We start from the raw sequence: 19,619 nt of genomic DNA on the forward strand, positions 1-19,619 counted from the left end.
GGCTGGAAAGAGTGACCAACAGATGATGGTCTATCGGTCTGAGGCACTGATCCAGATGATTCTGCTCCCTGAAATTTTCGAGAACCTCTCTGTGGAAAAACTCTAGCAAAGTGTCCTGACTGTCGGCAGATGTTGCAACTACCATACACACCCCGTCATTGCTCTGTGGGATGTCTTCCTCCACAAGTTCTACAATATACCCCGGTGTAACTCTGGCTAGAACAACTGGAGCTAGATGAACCGCTCCCTAACTTCTTAAACTGTTTCTTTTCAGCTTTCAATTGATCTTTCTTTTTACTGCTACTACTGCCGCTATCAAATCTGAGAGGGGATTGTTGTTTCTGTGGTTGATCAAGATACGACTTTCTTCGTTGTTGGATCAAGCTTGCTTCAGCTTCCTTAGCTCTGTTCAATACCTCAGCAAAATTATGGGGTTGGCTCACATTTATCAATGCAAATATCTTAGGATTCAATCCAATAATAAACCGATCAGTTACGACTTCATCATCCCCAGGCACATGAGAAACAAAACGTAGCAAGGTAGAGAATTTAGCAATATATTTTTCAATGTTTAGCTGACCCTCTTTCAAATTTTCAAACTCTGCCCTCTTGTCCTCTCGGTACCAAAATGGGAAAAACCTTCGATAGAATTCAACTTTAAAGAATTTCCATGTAATCACCGTACCACGCTGTTCTAAGGCTTCCTTAGTTACGATCCACCAACTCTTTGCGACCTCGTGTAACTGGTGCCCAATCAGTTTAACTCTACATTCATCTGGGAAATCAAGTGAATCAAACAGTATCTCTATATCATCTAGCCAACTCTCACACTCATCAGATGTCTCAGTACCCTTCAAAATCGTTGGTTGAAATGACAGAAACCTCTTCAACATTGTTTCCATCGGAGTTTCTGACACATCCATCTGATTAGTCAAAGTACTACCTCGTTCTGGAATTCTTCAAGGATGTATATCTGATTACCAAAAGAATTAGTAACCAAATACAACAAACATGTTTCAGTCCTCCTCTGATCATCTTAATGCTGATCAAGAATCGGTTCTGATTCATTCTCAGATAATACATATTACCAAATCAAATCAGATAATAAGGTAAGCATATATTAAAGCAGTAAATTATGCTAGCATTCAAAAGCGAGAAGAAAACTCATTCTACACCGCTCACTAGCTTCTATCTCAGTCTAAGGAACCTACAGTTCTGGAACCTACTTCTCTGATACCACCTGCTGTGGGATCCGGGCTAATTCATATCTTAATCATTATTAATATCCAATATAACAATTAAGAAAAGTGGGTGATGTGAATCTGGCTGGGCATGACGTGCTAAATCTTGTGATTCGAAGCTTCAAAGAATTTGGCATGCATAACAATGAAGTTGGAAGATATTTCAACGCTATTCGAGTGCTATATTATGGAGAGGAAGCCAAAACAAGACTCCTGACCCGAGAGCTCCGCGCTAGGGCGGTAAAAAGTCACGCCCGAGCGCGTGCCTCGCGCCCGAGCGGTAAAACATTACCGCCCGAGCGTGAGTCGTCCAGAAGACCCCGCACTCGAGCGGTAGAAACTCGCGCCCGAGCGCGCCGCCTAAAAAGAGAAAACCTAGTTTCCTATTTTAGAGTTTTGATTAGTTAGGTAACTAGATTTATCATATCTTTTTTATTTTTAGTCCATATATGGACGAATTATTGATGGTAGGGACATTCATTGAACATTGATAATTATTTTTCTTTTATGAAAATTTCATTGAGAATTCTCTCAACACAAGCTTAAGTTTTGTTATAACTTTTGCGTCGTATCAAATCAAACTTATCAAAAGATTTATCTTTTGTGGCGTTTGTCAATCGAACATCACGAGGGTTGCCAAGGACGGGTTCTTTGGAGGTTCTCTTGAACGCGATTGCTTCTATCGTTGATTAGTTGTTGCTAGACCGCGTGATCTAGAGGCGATTATCACACCTATCGATTACTTGTTTCAAAGATCGTGAAAAATCAAAGATCTCGTGGGCGGGATCGCATCAAGTGGTATCAGAGCTCAAGGTTTTTGACTCAAATAAGCTTATCCGTTCAATTATTCGTAGGATTTTCAATACCGATTTTCGTGTAGCGATTTCTACGTTTTTGTTGAATATACAAGAAAAAAAATCGAGATTACTGTTCATTGCCAGAGTTACTATTCATCGTTGCATAAATTACTGTTCACGACACTGTTCATGCCGGAGTTACTGTTCATCGTGATTACTGTTCACATCGGAAATAACTGTTCATCGCCGGATTCGTGAATACTATTCATTGCCGGATTTACTTTTCACGGTACTGTAGCGTACTGTTCACCCGAAAAAGAAAAAAAAATTTTGAATCGGGTGTTTCTTGGAATTTTAGCGCTTATATTTCAGCGTTAAGTTTGTCCTTGTCGTTTAGTCGCATTCTAATCAATTTTCAAAGTTGCTTGTTCTTGTGTGGTCTAAGTGAGTCGAATTTCAAACGTCACAGGATTGATCTCATAAGTTTGATACGTGGAAGCCACGAGACTTAAGCGCCCCCTTGAGAATTCTCACTTGAGTGAAAATATTTGAGTGGGGTGAATTTTCATTGGAGTGATTTGTGAGATTTTGTTGTGAGGAAAAAAAAAAAGACGAGTGCGAGCGAATTTTCATTGGAGTGACTAGTGAGAATTTGTGGTGAGGAAACTTTATTCTTTTATTGTTTTATACTAACCTTTTCTTGCAGGTATAATGGTTGACAATTGTCAATTTAAAACGATGTTAGGAGGGTTGGATAGAATATGGGAGAAGGAGTTTAAGCCTCTACGAAAAAAATATCGGAGGTGTGAAGAAGAGGAGATGTATGATATGCATATTGATGAGAATAGGCGAGGTAGTAGAGTTGGAGGAGATAAGTTGTTGCACGTAGATCGTTATGATGATAGGAGACTTGATGAGGATAAGGGGTATAGAAGCCGAGAAGGGTATAGACTGAGTGGCACGAAGATGACCATTCCATTTTTCAGTGGGGAAGCCGATCCAAAGGCGTACCTTGAGTGGGAAGAGAGAATGGAGTGTGTATTTGAGAGTCGGGAGGATTATACCGAAGCAATGAAGGTAAGACGAGCTTGCAGTGAGTTTGCCGACTATGCTACTACTTGGTGGGATAAATTAGTACTGCGTAGGAGACGATGTGGGTATGACCCTATAGTTACATGGGATGAGATGAAAATGGTGATGAGGAAGCAGTTTGTTCCAAATCACAATAATAGGAGAGGTGGTGGAAGTGACTCGTGGAAGGAGTTTTTGGCATCCGCACGGAGGTCGAGTGAAGAGAAAATCATTGTTAGGCCAAAGAAGGAGTCGAGGCGTAAAGCTAGCAAACATGAATATCAAGGTACATTTAAAAACTCAAATTCTAGTACTTGTGATATTATCTGTTGTTGGTGTTTAGAGGTTGGGCATGATATCACCCAATGTACACGTGAGGAGGTGACTGTATTAAAATCGCCAGTTGAGCTTAAATCTCAAATGGAGGTTGATGTTGCGGTTGGGCTTGGATCTCAAGTGGAGGTTGAGGATAAGGTTGAGGTGGTAGTTGAATGTGAATCTAAGGTTGCAGTCGAGTGTGGAGTTGAAGTGAGCATTGATGTTGAGCCTAAAGTGGAGGTTGAGAGAATTGAGGAGGTTGGCACTCCACTGATTTCTGACTTGAGCATAGAACGTTGTGCTGTGGAGAGTGAATCCTTAGATGGTGAATTTGCTTCTAATGTGTGTGCTAAGGAGGAGAAAGGAGAGAGTAGCAATAATTTGTTTCACGCATGTTATGATTCATCATGTACCTTTCTTGATCAACATATTTCCTGATGATCAACTGCAATTTAATTGTGAGAGTGAAAAAGAATTTAAAATGGCCGGAAGAATGAGTGATCAAAAGAGTGAGATGGCCATAAAAAGAAAAGAAAAAGAAAATGCAAACGAGGCCAAAAGAAGAGAAAAAGAAAATAAATTAAAGGTCCAAAAGAGTGAGTATGAGAGTGATTTAATTTTGTATAAATCTCTCCAAGTACCTTTGTACAAAGATGAGGTTTATATATCTAGTGGTGATATAGCCGGTTCAATCCCGAGCAATATTAATTCTTCTTTGCAGGACTTTGGCGCCCTCGAGATGAGGAGACAAGTGAGTGGCGAGGATGGATGGGTTCAATGGCAACATCCACATATCAATCGAGGAGAGGTAAAAATAGTTGTTAATGCAACAACTGTGAGGTATGAGCTACTTTTCCCTATTAATTATATGAGTTCTAGTTTTTATGAGATTGATATTAGTGAGGAAGCACATGCTTTAAGTTTCGATATTATTGATTGTGATTCTTCACAAGTTGTCAAAGTGATATGTATCGAGAATAGTGAAATATTGCATGGATCAAGTTTAAATGTTAGTGATTATGATTTTTCAAAAGTTGTCAAATTGGTGAGTCTTTGTTATGACAATGGGTTGTATGCATTATGCTCGAATCTTTGTGATGTGTTAAATGTTTACATGGGTAGTACATCTAGTGTGTCCTATTTGCATGATTCATATTTTTTTGATGATGGCATTGGAAAGAGCATAAATGAGTATAAGAATCTTTATGTTCATAATGAATACAATTTTAAGGAGAATAAATTCTTCATTCTATATTCATTGCATGAGTTATGTGCTAGTGATGCATGTTGTTGTGATTTAATCATTGATATAATGCATGAATTTCTATGTTGGTTACATATGAAGAGGTATGTCGAATGGTGTGATGACGAGGGTCTTGCATGTATGAAGATAGAAACTAGGCTAGGGTTTTGTGACATGCATGACTTAATTCTTAATCCTAGTAAGCAATATACTTACATTTGTATGATACTTGCTTTGGTGTTGACTAGGTCTAAGAAAGGGAGGAACTTAATTTTTGTGATACTTAATGGTATTTTATCATTTAGTGTCATTTATTATTTGGTGTATGTTGAAGTTGATGAGTTCATAGGAAAGGCAACTGTGATGTTGGTATTTCCCGTGCTGATGGAGCGAACAAACGATAGCGCCTACAAACATGATTTTAAAGGTAAGCATGTTGAGGATATACTCCTTGTTATTACTAACTTGCTTCGTTTTTGTGTAGGTGGGCAAGATTTGAGGACAAATCTTTTTGAAGAAAGGGAGTATGATGTGAATCTGGCCGGGCATGGCGTTCAACGGATTGGAAGGGTGTTCACGGAAACATTGCATGGACTCATGAACAATCGAGGAGAGCTTGCAAGCAAGATTGCATGTCTTGAAGAGTCCGTGATATATGGAAATGAGATTGGAGGAAGGCAGAACGCTTCGCGCCCGAGCGGTAAAACATTACCGCTCGAGCGCCAAACCTACTGTGCGAGAAGTGAATTCCAGAACCATCCGCGCCCGAGCGCGCCCTGTTCCGAGAAAAATACCTAGTTTCCTAGTTTAAATTTTTTTATTATTTTGGTAACTAGATTGCATATCTTTTGATTTGGTATCTATATATAGATGAATTTTATTGATTGTAAAAACATTCATTGATAATTATTTTTCATTTTATGAAAATTTCTTTGAGAATTCTCTCAACACAAGCTTAAGTTTCGTTATAACTTTTGCGTCGTATCAAATAAAACTTATCAAAAGATTTATCTTTTGTGGCGTTTGTAAATCGATTTCCACGAGGGTTGTCAAGGACGGGTGACCGACGAATTCGGTTGGGATTAATTCTAGCAAGCGGACTAGGTCAAGTTATAGTAAATGGACGAACGGTCCAAGTATCGATCCCACAGAGACTATTATTTAATTACTAAGATTCAATTATTTTATTTAATCCAGGCAAACAATAACGAGCGATTTGATTATTATTTCAACTAAATAAATTTTAAACTAATTTATGCGAATTTAAGGACTAAATCAAATATCAGAGAAGCTTGGAATTTTGGGGATTTTCAAATTTAAATAAAATGACCGGGAACACACGATGGTAACAAACTCTGATTAAAATCATGCACTGGAATTAAATAATCACAGATTATTCAATGTCACGATGCAATTCTCCAATTTAATTATAAATCTATTTCTAGAATTTATAATCCTATTTTCATTTAACAGTCCAATTATTTCTAATTGAATTTAATTAAAAAAAAATGCATTTATCAACAATAGAATTATAGTTGTCGCCTAAAATCGCACACTGAAACCGAATACTATTTCTAGTCGGTTTAACCGTGTGTTGATTAATATTTTTGAAGCTAAATTCAATCTATTCTCTTTCGAGTCAAGATCGAACAACAAACATGCAATTAATTGGCCGAATCAAAAGCACGAATTTTACGCAAACATTAATCAATAACGAGAAATAAGTTCATAAATCAAACAACCCAACGAATAACCAAAAATCAATTGTTTGTCCCTATCGTGGTCCCGATCACAAAAGAAACTACTCCATAAATTCAAAAGTAAAATCAAATTTAATGTTTGAATTCATGTCTGAAAAATAAGAAAATAAAAGAGAAGAGAAATTCTCAGTGATGGTGCGCGGTTCTTGCGTGAGAAGTGTACGAATTTCTCGCGTTTTCTTCCTTCGCCGTCGCCGTCTTCAACGATGCACAAAAGTTCTCTTCCTTTTTGCCTCCAAGTCGGCTGCCTCTCCAGAAATTCAACAACCCCTAATTGTTTGGTCTGTTTTTCCTTTTATTCTTTTCCAAATCACGAGCAAATCTTCGCCAAGATCTCGATCTGATATTGCGCACACGGACCTTGTGCCTGCATCCGGAGAAGGGTCCGTGTAGACTCTGGATTTTTTTCTTTCTCGAGAATGGCTGACACGGACCCCGTGCAGGGGTCCGTCTGGAGATCCGTCCACACACTGTAAGTTGGGTTCTCGGGTGATGAGGGACACAGACCCCGTGTATCGGTCCGTCAACAGGTCCGTGTGGCCTCGGTTTTTGTCTTCTTTGGGGTTGATGTACACGGACCCTTTGACGGGGTCCTTCTCTGGGTCCGGGTGCTCTCTTGTGAAGCTTTCCTATTTTTCCGGGTATTTCGTGACATGGCACTGCGGGCTTGACTTTTCTTTCATTCCTTTGGCTTTCACCATCTTTTGGTCAAACCTACAAATAGCCATAATGAGACGAATTAAGTGCAAAACTCGGAATAAAAAATGCCAGATAAGCACGAATACGACAAAATAGAATCCCTAAAATGCTATATAATTCGTGCTTATCAACTCCCCCACACTAAATCTTTGTTCGTCCTCGAACAAATCAGACAAAAATAAAGAGGAGAATATTTCAGATTCAGAACTCAAGTACCACAATCAAAACTTCTCAAATTGTCAAACTTCTTTCACCCCCGGTCAAAAGATCATGCTTCGCATATCACAAGATTCGTTTTCGTCGCAATTCAAGATTCAAACATTTACCCAGTAAGGATCAACAAAACAAGATGTGTGTAGTGTGCATGTCAGACTCGTACTCATCTCCAGCTACTTAGTTTCATGATCACTTATTTTCATTTGTTATCGAAACGCCCCATATGCTTGACTTTCATACCCCTCTCTACTAAATGTTGAACGACGGTGACTTGGTTAATAGGTCTTTTTAAGCTTATAACGTCAGGCCAAGGCTCACGGCTACAATAAAAGATATGTGAATCAAAAGTGAGAAAATACAAATTATTCCTGCAGCACATTCATTCAACTTTCGACTCGTCAACAATTACTGTATTTTCATCATTTTCAGAGCTCGTTTGTCTCCTTTCTTTCTCATTGTTCATCAGCTTTCACCCACAGATTTTCTTTCGGGTGCTTTCAACACTATACATTTTCCTCTTTTTTCTTTTTTTTTTTCATGAATAAAAATTCATCGACTCCTTCACTCAATTCTTCAATCCATTGGAGTAATTCAAACATTTCAATTTGCACAGGAGTTTTATTTCTCTCACATGTAGGTAGGAAAAAGTTTATAGGCTAAGATTCAGGTAGTTGATGTGGGACATTGAATAACTGACGAATGGGGGCTAACTGTGTGTCATTGACACACACCATTCGATTTTTTCAGGCTCAAAAGGGGTTACTAGGGGCAATGAATGATGTATCGGTCAGGCTAGAAAGGCTCAAACGGTCCAAAGATTGCCTAAATCATCCCTAAGTCACCATCGTTCGTATTTTCGCTTCGAGGGCTAATCAGACAAGTTCTAGGGATCGTTGTTCGATTAATCTCTTTTTTTTTTTAGTTCACATTTCACCAATTCACTATCAATGAGTAAAAGTTTGACCACGTGCATTGAACAAAATGTTGATACAGAACTGGTTCATGTTATACTCTCTCCTTGAAACTACGACTCCTCTCACTCAATACTAGGCATGAAACAATTTTCCGGGTGATCCAAAATCTAACAAATTAATCCGATTATTAAGTGAAACAAGAGTTCTTAGTCTAAGAATAGTTCCCTCCTACGTGAAAAGTGTTGTTAAGTGTTGTGCAACGATGTGTAACAAGACTGACCCACCCCCACTCTTTGCCCACGACAATGCCCTCAGTGTAAAACGAAATAAAAATAATTATCAAGAATGTGAAAACAAAAATACTTCCCTGGTAAAATGTCGAGTACGTGGTGGAAAGAGGGGGAAATCAGTAGATCCTGAAAGAATGACATCGAATACACCAACAACCGTAAAATGTAATAGACAAAAACATGCAAGCGCTCCAATAAAGTCCAAAATAGAATAAACATAAACAGCATGTCCCAAAACATCAATAACAACGAACGAAATTTCGAAGTTAAACAAAATGAATACAATCCTCCACATAGTCTAAAATAAAACTACTCCTCATCGTCTGACCCCAGCTCTAAGTCCATGAATGCATCGAGAGTAGCCCTTTCCCATGGTGGGGCATAGGCGTCGGGAGACTGTTGCTCGATACGAGCTAAGCGCTTTCGGATGTCGTCCATGCAGTCGAGTACAGATGAGTAAAAGTGACGCCGGGCTTGCGAGTTGCGCGGTCTTGGGGGTACGTCAGCTCTAGGGCCAGCTCGGGCATCCATAGCTGCTTCTTCTCCAACTCTATCTTCCCGGATGCGCTCATCTGCTGTAGGTGGAGGCACCGGCGGGTCACGGGGATGATGGTCGATATGTCGACTCTCAGGGTTCCGATACCAAGAGCACCCTGCCGGAAAATTAAATACATCCCCTGCATAGCCTGAGGGGTAAGCATCTGTGTAGAAGTGGGGACGAAGGACGTCTCGCCGGTGAGATCGACGTCGTGGGCCGCTAAAATCCTGGAGATGATGATCGGAAAGGGAGCATATGGGCTCTTGTTCTTGGTAGGGTTAATATGTGCGACAGAGCGCATATGTGCGAGGATGACCGAAGCCACCGGAATCGCAGGTATAGCCCCCAACCCATTCAACATTTTATCGATAATGTATAAATCTATAATTCTGACCTCGTTGTTCCCGGCTTTCCTTGGTACAATGTTTGCTCCCATGAAATAACATATTAAGCGATCAAGCAACGGGAGGGAAGTGGGAAGGACGCTCGAGCGAGACCCGGTCTGGGAAGTGAAGTAGTGCAGACGATGTCGGGCCTCTGGAATCCGAAAGGTGACGTCAGAGAAGAATATGTCTAGCTGATTATGACTCACCGGGGGGCCCTCATTTGGTACATTCAACAGAGTGGCTAGAGAGGCAGTATCAAACTCGATAAGCACCCCCTTTACGAAAGTGCGGATGTGTTGCAGCCCAGTAGTACTCTTGTCGTCAAAGTTTGCATAAAATTGCCATACCAACTCGGGGAAGTAGGGACCGGTGATGTCCAACAGTGATCCCCAACCAAACTTATCGAATTCAGCCCGTATTGGTACCTCGTGATCAATCCGGGGGTGGATAGATTTTTCAACAATCATTGCGTTCTCGTGCAGGGCCGAGTACCAATCAGAGTTCTCGAGGGATGTGAATCTGGAGGAATCAAATGATCTCCTGGCTGACCCAGAGGACGAAGAAGCACCGGTTCGGGCGCGCTTTCCAGTAATACGACGGGGAGGCATGACGATAGAGACGGCTAGACGCAAAGAGGTAGTCAAAGAAGCACAGCGATCCCAACTCAGAAACACAATTCAATTGATCCCAAACAACTACAATAATGCACAACTCAATACCAAGTCAAGAATTAGAACACGATACCCCCCAATCTACTCAATAGCCTCCAATAACAATTCAATTCCAACCAAACCACAATGATGATATAATGGGCCTCAGACAAGCAAAATCCAACAAATCAACATACGACGAACGAAATTCAAGAGATAATCGAACTAATTTGCGAGAAATTTGTCTCTTCTACAATACACACACTCCCCAACACTGATAATTGGCAAATGGAGACAAGGTGTAGCCACTCTTACCAGAAAAAGAAGATGACGATGATATCACGGCGGAGGAGTGTGGTCCGGGGCGGTGGTTGGTGCTGTTCGGGTGGAGGAGGAGATAGAGGAGGTGTTAGTGTGAGAGATTGCAACGGGAGAGGTGCAAGGACGGCGGTGGTGCGGCGGCTTGAGGTGCGGTAGCAGTGGAGATGCAGTTGGACGGTGGTAGTTGGAGAGACGGAGACGGAGGCGGAGGGAATCGATTTTGGGGCTTTAGGGATTTGGGTAGCAGAAATCGCGATTTTATTCTGATATGTCGCGAAAATAAGCGACACGAACCCCGTGCTGGGGTCCGTGTAGAGGTCCGTGCACCCTCGGGATGTGAGACAGTCTGAGAAGTGAAGGACACGGACCCCGTGCAGGGGTCCGTATTTGCATCCGTGTAGGCTCTGGAACTCGGTTTTTTTGAAAGTAGCGTACACGGACCCCGTGTAGGGGTCCGGGGCCGGGTCCGTGGAGACTCGGGAAGCTGGCAATTCCGATGGTTAAGTACACGGACCCCGTGTAGGGGTCCGGTGGTGGGTCCGGGTAGCCTCGGTATAAGAAACAAAATTTTCACTTCACTCCCTTTTTTTTTTGATTAAAATTATACGACCCAAACCCAAATGTTATGCCATGCATGTACAATTCTATATCTATAACGACAAAATTGACACTCAATAAAGCACACAAGATGCAAGAATTGTACAGAAACTTCCCTGGTCAATTTGAGGTTTTTGAAACCGATCGCCCTGATAGATTCTCCCACACTTGAGAAATTCCACCGTCAGTAGATAAATTACCTGCACCACCATTCACTGAGATTAACTTACGAACAATGCGAGAAAAACAAAACGAAAGTAAATTCGGACAAATAAAATAAACTAGAGTATGAAAGAAAAATAAAACTGGACACTGGGTTGCCTCCCAGTAAGCGTTAAATTTAGAGTCGATATCCTGACTGTACTCCCTTGATTAAGTTTGGATCCTGTAGATCCAGTGTGGTCTGCTCATCGGGTATGGCACCACCATGATAAACTTTCAGCCTATGCCCATTTACTTTGAAAGCTCCAGTTGTTGCACTAGTGATCTCCACTGTTCCGTAGGGAAAAACTTGTGTTATAGTGTATGGTCCTGACCACCGTGAACGCAACTTACCTGGCATCAATTTCAGACGAGAATTATATAGCAGGACCAGTTGTCCTACCACAAATTCTCGATGGACGATGTTTTGATCATGCCAGCGTTTGGTTTTTTCTTTGTAAAGCTTGGCATTCTCGTAGGCCTCCAACCTAAACTCATCCAATTCGTTTAGCTGCAGCACTCTTTCGTCACATGTGGCTTTAGCATCAAAATTCAGAAATTTAGTAGCCCAATAAGCCTTATGTTCAAGTTCTACAGGTAGGTGACACGACTTTCCATACAATAATTTGAAAGGGGACATGCCAATGGGGGTTCCATACAATAATTTGAAAGGGGACATGCCAATGGGGGTTTTAAAAGCGGTCCGGTATGCCCATAGTGCATCGTCGAGTTTCCTAGACCATTCTTTCCTCGAAGCACCGACAGTCTTCTCAAGAATGCGTTTAAGTTCTCGGTTCGAAACCTCGACTTGGCCACTAGTTTGGGGATGATAAGGTGTTGCCACCTTATGTAAGACCCCATAGTTATCCAACAGACTGTCAAACTGACGATTACAAAAATGAGTACCCCCATCGCTGATAATGGCTCTAGGTGTGCCAAAACGTGAGAAAATGTTTTTCATAAGAAATTGAACGACAACCCTAGAATCATTAGTTTTGCATGCACTTGCTTCCACCCACTTAGACACGTAGTCTACCGCCCGGGCGCCACACTTGCTGCCCGAACCAAAATTTGCGATGCATTGGCGCTCGGGCGGTGCTTTTCTACCGCTCGAGCGCCAAGGATTCTGTCCACTTCCGTGGTTAATCATGCAACGACGCTCGATCTCGGCATAACGGTTCATTTGAGTTCTTATAACCTTAATCATGCCAATTAATCACTGTCTGATTGTATCAATTAAATCTCGGGCATTACATTTCTCCCCCTCTTAGATCTGAGTTCGTCCTCGAACTCATAAGCAATCAATTTCAAATATAAGAGAAGAAATGTATAATAGAGTTTAACATCCAAACTCCTATCTTATTGAATCCATCCTGAAATCTCTTTCTTGTATCAATCTCTGATTTCAATTCTGGAATAAAACTTCATAAAGTATACTATTCTAATACTTCTTAAACTAACTCTGACAGAATCAATCTTGCCATGTTGGTTATACAACATCCGTATAAACCAATCCCAGTTCATAACAAAACAATACTAGCAGTTGTTATCAAACCTGTTAATCCCAATCAAGGACATATGAAATCTTCAGTTTCAAATACCAAGCATCATCATCCGATGTTGGTTTCTTTAATCTTTCCATTCTGAACTGTCTTGATAACTATTGTCATGCAATAAGTCATATAGTGACAATAAATCATAACAACTAGTGCTAACATCCAGCACTAAAACTCTACCAATATCTGTCAGTATCTGAATCATACACTCTGACTACCTGTCAATCTGTGAATAATCTGTGAAAGAGTTCATGATATCTTCTATCACAAATACAAACTCAATCAAAATCACAATCTGATATAATCTACTTAAATGTTTTGTTCTATCTGAACATTTCTTTGACATCGACCTATGTCATTTAGTTCTGTTTGTACGTAATCTGGTACCAACCGATAGATATAGATTGAGAAATCTGTCAATCATAATCATATCATGTCATAATCTAACATGACGGTAATTTCATTACGAAAGCCATAGAAATATACTCCCATTTCTATTCAGAAGTATACAAAATCTGTACTAATCTTCTGATTTCTATCTTTCTGTCTTCTTCTGTTAGCAATTCAGACCTATCAGTACAATTTCTGCCATCACTGATCTAATCGGTTTATATCACAACTATTTGTTATCCGAATGAAAACTGAATCCATCACTGTGCATGTCTGACACCATTTGTGATATCTGAATCGAACTATTCGGTATAAACAATCAGTAATAATATAAGATAAAGAAAAAAAATACCTACCTGGTATTCGGCTCTGATTATAAATATCAGTTCTGTTATACAAGTCTGAAACATTCTGATATCACAAGGTAATCAATCTTATACAAACACAAATCACATATCGGTTGCTCTAATCGAAACTCTGTTCTGATTATCGAAATACAATTCTGAGCATTCTGATCACATTTCTGAACTGTTGCAACCCTCAACTGTTTACAATATTCGGTATCAAACATACATGCAACTACAGTAATATCAATCAGCTTCGAGATAAAACAGCCTATACAGATCTAGTGAGTTTAAGAAAACTCATAAAATAACGATTGCTGGCAATACTGATAATTCTGACTACTGATCAATCTTCACAGTGCCCAAATCATCTGCCATATCTCATCTGCAAATAGAATATGCTCCCAAACAATATAAGATGTCTCAAATACTGATTTAGAGTAATCACAACACGCAAGCAGATATAACATAATAAGGGAATAAGAGACTAAGAAAATCTGTAAAACTCAGCAATTCTGACTTTCTGACATTCCTACTAATTCTGATATATCTGTTACCTGTGTCGTTTACAGTTGCTGATTTCTGTCTCAACTGTGCAAATAATTCGGTATACACACTGCAGATATTACATATGCGGAATACAATCCGTTTCAATTATGATTCATACCTGACCCATTTCTGTATACAATAATCACCATTCTCTGAATATTCAATAAAGTCTTCCAATATTCATTTCAACCAGTCAGATGCTGCTAACATATCAAATATCATAGATATAACAAGCATACAATCAGCCGAATATCCCTGAATCTAAGAGTTAGCAATCTGTACCCTTCTATTAATCTTCAATATCATTCTGTACTGAATTCTAGTCTATAACCATTATCTGGTATCGATTCAATTCTGAAATCTACTTTTCTGATATCCACACATCTTAAATCTTATCTAGGCAAACACCAGTTAACTAATACATTACGGGCAAATCTGTCACTGTTAGACTCGATTTCAGTATATCTACCAAACACATAAGAATACCATTTGTTCCTTTCGGTGCTAATCGAGTCAACAGTACAATGATTTAAGGAATCCTGGATCTAGAATCCTCATTTCTCAACTAGATCTGATCTTAATCTTACCATTTCTGGAACACATTCTACGATATTTCTGTACTTGTTTAGCATTACATGTCAATAATGCAATCGAAATCATATAACCCAAGTACATCATAATCTAATCCAATCTCGGGTTCATTTCACTGTAGTATATAACATGTCACAGAGATCTCTGATATCAATATATTCCTCAACAACCAAGAAATCAATACTACAGTATAATCAGATCCAACATATAATGCATATCTCCATGCAACTCAGTCACAGATACTCATAAATAATGCATTAGTATATATCAATACATATGCAATATAATCGTAAAGAATAGTACCTGTTACTATGTTACCCAGTGTGACCTGGATCTGTCCCTCGATCACCATATCCAGATGGTCCAGCCCCCTGAAATCTTCGAGGACCTTTCTGGGGACAAACTCTAGCAAAGTGTCCTTGCTGTCTGCAGATATGGCAACTACCAGATACTCCATAGGGATTGCTCTGTGAGGTGTCTCCCACCGCAAGTCCTGCAATACACTCCAGTATCGCTGGGACTAGGACTGCTGGAGCTAGAGGAACCACTTCTCAATTTCTTGAATGACGTCTTTCGAGCTTTCAGCAAATCTTGCTTTCCACTCGTACTGCCTCGATCGAATCAAAGAGGGGATTGCTGGGTTTGGGGTGGCTTCACGCACAACCTCCCTAGCTGTCTAATCAGACTCGCCTCAGCCCTCTTTGCTTTACTCAAGACATCAGCAAAGTGATAGGGTCGCTGTAGATTCATGAATGCAACTATCTCCGAATTTAATCCTCTAACGAATTGACTCACTACAGCTTCGTCATCTCTAGCCATATGAGGAGCAAAACGCAACAGAGTAGAAAATTTAGCAGCATAATCATCAATATTCAATTGACCTTGACTTAAATTCTCAAATTCTGCTTTCTTGTCTTCTCGGTACGAGGCGGAGAAAAATCTTTGATAGAATTCAGTCTTGAAGACTTCCCACGTGATCACAGTACCACGTAGTGCTAATACTCTTTTGATTGTAATCCACCAACTTCTGGCAGCCTCTTGTAGTTGGTGAAATACCAATTTAACTCTCTGGTCATCTGTACAATCCAGTAGATCGAACAATATCTCTATGTCATCAACCCAGTCCTGACACTTTTCAGGCGTCTCTGTACCACTCAGAATCGGCGGCTGAAATAACTGAAATTCTGCCAACTTTACTTCTATCTGAGTTTCTGATGCATCTATCTGTTCAGACGAAGTACTATCTCTCTCTGGAATTCTCCGAGGCGGTATATCTGAATATCAAACCGATTAGTACACAAGCTATACCATCTGTCTCAGCCCTCCTCTGATCATATACCTCTGATTCAGACTCGGTTCTGATCCAGGCTTAGTAAGTACATGCTGCAATCAACTCAGATACAAACAACACGTAATAGGGAAGACAGTAAATCATGCTAGCACACATCATGCAAATCAACATTGACGTAAATCTCATGCTAGCAATCACATGCAAGGAAAGAAAATTCATCTACCCCGTTCACTCTTTTCTATCTCAATCTAAGTCAATCTAAAAGATCTATCAGTTTTGACTATCTCAATCTAAAGATCTATCTCTAAAGGATCTTCGCTCTGATAATCTAAGTCTAAAGGAACTATCGGCTCTGATACCACCTGTTGTGGGGACCCGGACGCTAATCTTTTCTTAATCATCTTTTGGGATTTAATTATCAGTTCTGATAAACAGGGTCTAAAAATTTTTCTTTTTAAAAGGTAACTGCGGAAGGTAATGGAATCTAAACAAGATATACATTTCTGTATAACAACTACAGTTCAGTAGAAAAGTACAATACTGTACAACCTAAGTCTAAGGTTCAATTACTAAATTCAAGTAATAAACCAAATCTGCTACAAGTCCGGAATCACCACGCTAACTCGTCATCTCTCATCATCATCTCGACCCTGATCCAGCCCCACCTGTTGTCATGCCCACATACAAAACAAGACAATAGCCGGATAACTCCGGTGAGAATAAATCCCAGTATAAAACATGGTAAACATGTATATACATAAAATAATTCATGAAACATGCTGTCACGAATAAAATCAAAACATTAGATTTCATAAGCTATGAAATCTAATCACAACAAGCATGCACTTCAAATCAGCTAAACATGCATATAAACAATCTAAATCATACAAACATGCTATCATAACTGAAAGTAATAACGATGGGTCCCATGTTCTAGGAGCCACATCCATATGAGCATGCAGTCCTAATCAAATCATGTCTAGACTCGACTCAACTATAACTCTAGGGATCCCGGGGTGAATAAGACGTCACTGGCTGTCACCTACCCTACCAATCGAGGTGCTGTACGTCTTATTCCTAGACTTCGGCCTGATCTGTATCCACGTCTACAAAGGGGCGGTGATCTTCCCCAGAGCTGAGATATCGCCGAACGTCTAGAGTCTGCCTGATCTCCAGACTGCCCTATCTTAATGCATGAATAACAATCTATAATCATTGCATAATCATATAAACATAAACAAGAGTATAGTATGTGATTTATTGGGCAACTCAACGCGATCTCAATTGAGTTGTTCTTCCCGAATATCACATGAATTATACCTTTGTCGTCCCGGTCTGACGAAGACGATGACCTGTATTCAACTCTGTCCATATCAAATCTGAAATGACAATATCGAATACACTGTATCAGTAAATAACTCAATATTCAATCTGTTCTGATCAATACTCAATTCCGTATACAATCTGATCAATATCTGAACAAGATACAATCTGAGTCATATCAATAATATCACAATCTAATCGAAATCATATCTGAATCTGATCAATCTAAATCAACTGATGTTTCGACGGCATAACAATACAATCTGAATACCCCGTCAATCTGAACATCACAAATATAATACTGAACTCATAATCTGTGCCCACATAATTCATACTCTGAATATTAACGCAATTCTGATATAAAATCTCAGTCAATATCTTTCAAAAATCATAACAATTACCGAAACGGTCTGTTATTTAATCTGACTTCAATTCTATAATGTCTACGGTAGCAGAAACACTATATCTGAATCATATTCAAATCTGACAATATCATAAATTCAAATCTTGTCTAAACGTAACAAAACTTACGTCCAGTTGTAGCCTGCGTTGATAGAAACACAGTACCGAAGTCGGATTTAAAATCGGACGGACGGATTTCTCGTAGATTTACCAATTCTTGGCGTGAAGAATTTCTTCCAAAGTTTCCCTCGTTTCTCTCTTTATTCTGAAGGATTGAAAGATATATATCTATATATATATCACACGTTGCATGAAAAGAAACGTGTCACCCTTTTCTAAATTCCGGTTGGCGCTCGGGCGGTAATAAAATTCCGCCCGGGCGCGAGCTCGGCGCTCGGGCGGTAAACATCTGCCGCCCGGGCGCGAGGAGTTCTGTCTCCGAGTTTCCCCATTGGCGCTCGGGCGGTCGAGAACTACCGCCCGGGCGCCACACTTGCTGCCCGAACCAAAATTTGCGATGCATTGGCGCTCGGGCGGTGCTTTTCTACCGCTCGAGCGCCGAGGATTCTGTCCACTTCCGTGGTTAATCATGCAACGACGCTCGATCTCGGCATAACGGTTCATTTGAGTTCTTATAACCTTAATCATGCCAATTAATCACTGTCTGATTGTATCAATTAAATCTCGGGCATTACAGCAATGCTAGAAAAATCTTTTATAAAGCGTCTGTAGAATCCCGCATGCCCAAGAAAACTACGCACTCCTCTAATGTTGGTTGGGGCTGTGAGTTTCTCAATCACTTCAATTTTTGCCTTATCAACCTCAATCCCATTTTCAGAAATTTTATGCCCCAACACTATTCCCTCTCTCACCATAAAATAACATTTTTCCCAGTTTAGGACTAAATTCGACTCCTCACATCTCTCCAAAACCTTAGACAGGTTAATCAAACAAGTATCAAACGAGGAGCCAAAGACAGAAAAGTCATCCATGAATATCTCAATGAAATCCTCAATCATATCATGAAAAATTGCCATCATACATCGTTGGAAGGTCGCTGGTGCATTACATAGACCGAATGACATTCGTTTATATGCAAATGTCCCATAAGGACAAGTAAAAGTGGTTTTCTCCTGATCTTCAGGGTCAATGGGAATCTGCATATAACCAGAATAGCCGTCCAGAAAACAATTAAAAGAATGACCAGCTAGCCTTTCCAACATTTGATCAATAAACGGGAGGGGGAAATGATCTTTACGGGTGGCGTCGTTAAGTTTTCTATAATCGATGCAAACCCGACACCCTGTAATAGTTCTCGTGGGAATCAATTCATTATTATCATTTTTCACAACAGTGATCCCACCTTTCTTTGGAACAACCTGTACTGGACTGACCCACCTACTATCAGAAATCGGGTAGATAATACCTGCGTCCAGTAGTTTAATCACCTCTTTCTTCACCACTTCTTGCATAGCCGGGTTCAGACGCCTTTGAGGCTGAGTAGATGTCTTGTGATCGGCCTCCATCAGAATCTTGTGCATACACATAGAAGAGCTGATCCCCTTAATGTCTGCGATGCTCCAGTCGATGGCTTTGATATTCTCCCTCAACACTCGCAACAACTTTTCTTCCTCCTTACCTGTCAAGGTAGATGAAACAATCACTGGAAGTTTATCATTATCAAGTAAAAACAGATATTTTAAGTACAAGGGAAGAGGTTTCATCTCTAGGATCGGGGCTTCTTCGATGGATGATTTTAAAGGTCGTGGGACATGCCCAAGCTCCCCAATCCTAGAGTTTACCGTTTTCGACAGCGGTCTGCCTGCCTCCAAATAGGAGATACATTAATCAAGCTCTTGAATTCCTAATTCTTGTGGAGACGAATGAGTTAAGCAAACCTCCAAAGGGTCCTCACCTATCAGTCCCTGTAA

General features: G+C 40.1%; 1 protein-coding gene across 1 annotated transcript; it reads right to left on the bottom strand.

Moving 5' to 3' along the window:
* Window positions 1-11,381: 11,381 nt before the first annotated feature.
* LOC140835807 (uncharacterized) lies at window positions 11,382-12,203 on the bottom strand. The gene has a single exon (XM_073201214.1). It carries the CDS (start codon window positions 12,201-12,203, stop codon window positions 11,382-11,384), a length of 822 nt encoding a protein of 273 aa, XP_073057315.1.
* Between the last annotated feature and the right edge of the window lie 7,416 nt (window positions 12,204-19,619).

Source organism: Primulina eburnea, chromosome 7, assembly GCF_022965805.1.
Source record: "Primulina eburnea isolate SZY01 chromosome 7, ASM2296580v1, whole genome shotgun sequence".
Classification (NCBI taxonomy): domain Eukaryota; kingdom Viridiplantae; phylum Streptophyta; class Magnoliopsida; order Lamiales; family Gesneriaceae; genus Primulina; species Primulina eburnea.

Coding starts and splice junctions, on each gene's coding strand:
- LOC140835807 (XM_073201214.1), bottom strand. CDS start 12,203: ATGAAAAACATTTTCTCACGTTTTGGCACACCTAGAGCCATTATCAGC.